The sequence below is a fragment of the Fonticula alba genome, assembly GCF_000388065.1.
Source record: "Fonticula alba strain ATCC 38817 unplaced genomic scaffold supercont2.1, whole genome shotgun sequence".
In the NCBI taxonomy this organism is placed as follows: domain Eukaryota; order Rotosphaerida; family Fonticulaceae; genus Fonticula; species Fonticula alba.
Window position 1 is genome coordinate 2,934,617 of NW_009242971.1, and position 4,790 is coordinate 2,939,406.

At 66.3% G+C, this 4,790-nt stretch overlaps 2 protein-coding genes across 2 annotated transcripts in view; one reads left to right on the forward strand and one right to left on the reverse strand.

Annotated features, from left to right (window-relative positions):
• Window positions 1-417: 417 nt before the first annotated feature.
• Window positions 418-3,606, forward strand: H696_00625 (hypothetical protein; the record flags this gene model as incomplete). Its single annotated transcript, XM_009494506.1, has 10 exons — window positions 418-574; window positions 702-788; window positions 906-989; window positions 1,070-1,498; window positions 1,586-1,759; window positions 2,024-2,370; window positions 2,526-2,611; window positions 2,744-2,908; window positions 3,003-3,117; window positions 3,287-3,606. The coding sequence occupies 10 exons, from the start codon at window positions 418-420 to the stop codon at window positions 3,362-3,364; spliced, it is 1,722 nt and encodes a 573-aa protein (XP_009492781.1). The 3' UTR covers window positions 3,365-3,606.
• A 6-nt stretch (window positions 3,607-3,612) lies between these two features.
• H696_00626 (hypothetical protein) overlaps window positions 3,613-4,790 on the reverse strand; it is a gene marked incomplete at its 5' end in the record, with an annotated part of 6,493 nt that continues 5,315 nt past the window's right edge. Inside the window, one exon of the mRNA XM_009494507.1 lies at window positions 3,613-4,659. Coding sequence (XP_009492782.1) covers window positions 3,724-4,659 — 936 coding nt within the window. The 3' untranslated portion in view covers window positions 3,613-3,723. The remainder of the gene's footprint in view (window positions 4,660-4,790) is intronic.

A 4,790-nucleotide genomic window follows, 5' to 3' on the forward strand; every position in this document is an offset into this window, starting at 1 on the left:
CCCGTCCTGTTCCCTCGCTCCCCCTTCTTTCGGCCTCTGGCCAGCGCTTGGCGCGGCTCTGGCCGAGCTACTGTCGGACGATGCCAAAGAGCCTGCGCCCCGAGCCGCGGTCATCGATGCCCTGGCTCCTCTGATGGAGCGGCCTAAAAACACGCGGCTGGTCGGTGCGCACTGGGCCCTGCCGCTGCATCGCCTCCGCTCGACGGACACCCAGCTCTATCAACGCCTGCTACTCGACGGGAGCACCGCCAGCTCGGATGCCGCTGCGCCGCTTGACCCCCCGCCAAAAGCCGCTGCGACGCTCGCCGAAAGGGTGCGCCCCTTGCCGTGGGCACCGGTTCCCACCCGCCGGCGGTCTACTAATCGAGCACCCTCTCCCCTGCCCTGCTCGGGCCTGCCGGTGTTGGCATGTTACAGATGCGCCACAGTCTGGGTCAGTCCGGGGCCGGATTCATCGAAACAGTCACGGCCGCCGGGCCGTATCTGAATTTCCGCCTCAATGAGCGCCGCATGTTGGCCGAGGTGATTACCAGCGTGGCCGAACAGGGGTCCATGTTTGGCCACTCACCACAGCGTACGACCGGTCTCCTTCCTCGCACGCGCACTTGTCGCCGGCAGCGGCATCGGCGTCGCCCTTTTTTCTCTCTCGAGGAATACCCCCCCCCCCCCCTGCTTTCTTCCTCACTCACAGCACGTCGTAGTCCTTGACAGTCTGGTGCTCTTGGAGTTCAGCTCGCCGAACATCGCCAAGCCCTTCCACATGGGCCACCTGCGCTCGACAATCATTGGTGTGTTTCTGGTCACCTCAACCTCGGCCTTCCCTCCTGCCCCCTCTGTTCCCCTCTCACCTCCCTGTCTCCTTGGACCCTCTTTTGCCCCCCCCCCCCCTCCCCCCCCTCTCCCAGGCAACATCCTGAGCAATCTCTACCGGTCCCAGGGCCACCAAGTCCTGAACATCAACTACCTCGGCGACTGGGGCACCCAGTATGGTGCGTGCTGCTTTCCACTCCCTCGCATGTGGGCTGTCCATTTGACCCTGTGTTTCTTCTTTCCGCTCGCGCTTCGGCAGGCATCCTCGCGCTCGGCTTCGAGCACTTCGGCTGCAGGGAGAAGCTGCAGGAAGACCCGATCCGCCACCTGTTCCAGGTGTATGTGGCATCGCAGGCGCAGGTGGCCAAGTGCCCGGACTTCGCGGCCCAGGCCCGGCGCTACTTCAGCACCATGGAGCGTGTGGCGGCCCTGCTGGCGGACCGGTGCGGTGTGAGTGTGGACGCGTGGGATCCGGATGCCTCGGATCTGGCGGCCACTCTCCGGCAGGCGGCCGCCGAGGGGGAGCATTTGACCGAGGCCGACTTGGCCGACGGGCTCCGGGCGCTCCGGCTGTGGCAGCTCTTCCGCTCGCAGTCGATTGTCTCCTATGAGCGGGTGTATGGCGATCTGGGCGTCAGCTTCCACAGCTACGAGGGCGAGTCCCAATCGCAGGCGGTGGTACCGCGTGGTGCGACACACTTGCGCGCCCGAGCTCCGCTTTTCCCTTTGCCCTCCCCCTCGCACTGGCTGACCCTCTGCCTTGCTACCTGGCTAGTTCTGGAGCATTTCCAGCAGCAGGGCCTCCTCCGGGAATCGGATGGCGCGCTGGTGGTGGATGTCCCCCCGGCCAAGAACTCCCACCCCGGCCCCGATGGCGCGGATCCGCCTCCACAGGTGGCCGTCCTACAGAAGGCCGATGGTGCTTCGATCTACCTGTCGCGGGATCTCGGTATGTGGCCCTGCAATTGGCCTGCCTGCTGGTCCTCGAGGGGAGACCATGGGCCTCCTCCGCCATTGCTCGCCTTTCTTTTTTTCCCTTCCCCTTGGCCCCTTCCTCCCCGATGCCCCAAGCCTCGGGTTCCCTAACACTCCTCATCCCTTTGCCCGGCTGCCTCCCTTCCCGCCAACACTCGCCATCACTCTCCCCCCTCCTGCCTGCCTGCCTGTCTGCCTGCCTGCCTGCCTGCCTGCCTGTCTGGCGGCCTCCACCCAGCCACCATCATGCGCCGGTATGCCAGCCACACGTTCGACCGGTTGGTGTATGTGGCCGGCAGCGAGCAGGAGCTGCACTTCCAGCAGCTCTTCCAACTTGCCGGCCTGCTGCCTGGCCTGCCATCGGACCTTCCAAGCCGATTGGAGCATATCAGCTTTGGCCGGGTGGCCGGCATGTCCACGCGCGAGGGGACGGCCGTCTTCCTGGAGGATGTTCTGGCCGAGGCCCGGCGCCAGTGCCTTGCCCGAGAGGAGTGGGGCTCGCGCGGGCCGCCGGATGCCGCGACTGTCGCCATGCTTGGCTTGTCGTCGGTGGTGGTGGCTGATCTGACCTCGCGGCGCATCAAGGTACCGTGCTGACCGGGGGAGGGGTCCCGTCGCTCCTCTTGTCGCCAAGGCCTTTCTCCTTTCCACCACTCACCCGCCGATGCCGCCACCTTCACCCCGGCCACTTCCATCACCACCACCGCCACCCCATGGTCGTGGCTTCTGTCCTCCTGCAGAACTACAACTTCTGCTGGGCCAAGGCGACCGATCCCAAGGGCGACACGGGAATGTTGCTTCAGTATACCCATGCGCGGTTGTGCGGGTGCGTCCCTTTTCGCTTGGCATTTGGCCATTTCCCTTTGGCTTTTTCCGCCGCACGCGCGCGTGCAGCAGCAGCAGATCGCTGACTCATTGCCTTTTGCCCTTTGCACTTGGGGGTGGGGAAAAAAAAAAGAATCGAGCGCACGAACACCAACCTCCTGGAGTCCGGGGCCTTTTCCCCTGGGCAGGACCTAGGCCAGTACCGGCTGCCGGATGATGTGGAGGTGCCGGAGTGCGCCGTGCAGCTGGCCATGGAAGTCAGCCGCTTCCCGGAGGTGCTGCGCATGTCGCTTGCCAGGTATGATCAGGAGCTGCTGGGGCCCCGCCACATTCCCTGCTTCGATTTCCCCCTTGCCCCGTATGCCATCTGACCCCGGGCGCCCTTTTTGCAGCTCGGAGCCCAGCATTTTGGTTCAGTATCTGCTCGGCCTCTGTCGGTGCATCGGAACCGCCCACCAGGAGCTCAAGGTGAAGGACGCGCCTGCAGCCGAGGCCCAGTGGCGATTTGTACGCACACGCACGCACGCACGCACGCACGCACGCACGCACGCACACATACATACATACATGCACTCCGTCTGTCTCTTTCGCCGCTCCCGGCTCATGATCCCTTTCTCTCTCTCTCTCTCCCTATCCCCTTCTCCTGGCCAACCTGTTCCTCTTCCAAACGTCGAAGGATCTTTTCCGCGCCTCGCGCGCCACCTTGAGCAATGGCATCTTGCTGCTTGGCCTGACCCCTGTGGAGCGAGTGTAGTGTCCCCATGTTGTGCGGCCGAGCGCCCCCATCCTTTCTTCCCTCCCCGCCGGGTGATCATGACGATCCCCTGCTCGCAGTAGAGTGCCCAAAGGGCAGAGCGCAGCAGGTGACCACACCCAGACCGGGCGTTTCTCATCCGCCTACCCTCGAATTCGAAATATACCTCCCCTCCCCCGGACATTTGACCAGCCGCAGCACCACCAGGGTGTCGGTCAGAAAGAGGCACACGTATACACACACACACACACACACAGGTGATTGTATTTACATGTCTGCCAGGCCGGCAGGCCCGTTGCTCAGGCAACTGGACGCACCCACTTGGCCCAGGGACTCGGGGGCCAGCAATGCATGGCACATCACTGGCGGCTGGTCACCTTGAGAATGGGAACCAGGGGGGAATCCTGGAAGAGGACGCCCACGCGCGAGGCCCGGGTATCGAAGAGGGCCTCCGGCAGGTCGCACTGGCCAAACTGCGCCGCCGGCTCCGAGAGGGCGTCCTCCGGCGATGCGGCGGCCCCGGCGGCAGTGACGAGGTCCACCAGGGTGCTGATGACCTCGACATTCGCGGAGATGGTGGCCTGCAGGCCGGCGCAGCGCTCCTGCCAGGCAGGGAAGGCCATCAGGGGGATCCGGCCAATGCCAGCCGACAGGGCCCGCGGGTCGGCCCCGGGGTTGACGGTGGCCGTGTCCTTCGGCAGGGCAGCCAGGGCGGCCAGCTGGGCATGCGCCTCCTGCAGGAGGACCCGAGCGCGGGCCAGGACCCGCAGGACCCCGGCACGGCGCTGGCCCCGAGTGGTCCCGGCGCCGGAGGCCAGGACCCCGGCGCAGGCGGCCAGATCGGCCTCCGGCACCGGGGCCGCCTGGCTGAAGCCACCCGACAGGGCCAGCAGCCGATGGAGATTGGTCGACAGGGCAAAGTGCTTGAACTCCAGCGGCGGCGGGCTGGCCTGGGCCAGCAGCGGCCGGAACCGGCAGTCGAAGGCATGCGACACGCAGTTGGCCGGGCCGGCGACCGCGGTCGTGTCAGCGCCAGCGGTGTCGGCGCCGGTGGTGGACACACTGTCGCCCACCACCCCGGCATGCAGGTTCACCGGGGCCCCGTCGAAGTAGACCCCGGCATGTTGCAGGGCCGCCAGGGCCAGGAGCATGGCCCGCTGGGCCAGGACCTCGGCCGCATCGAAGCGCTGGAGCGGCTCATCCGGGTTCGACAGGAGCTGCGGCAGGGGGAGGGGCTTGGCCGGCGGCGAGGCAGCCGGGCGTCGCGGTCCAGGGGGGGACTTCTTCTTGCCGCCCTTCTTGGCGGCGCCCGGGGACAGGACCGGGGAGGCGGCCGAGCGAGCGGCGTCTACCGGCGATGGGGGCGGGGGGACGTCAGCAAGGGGAGGCGAAGCATGGGGATTCAGAAGGTGAGAGGGGGGGAGGG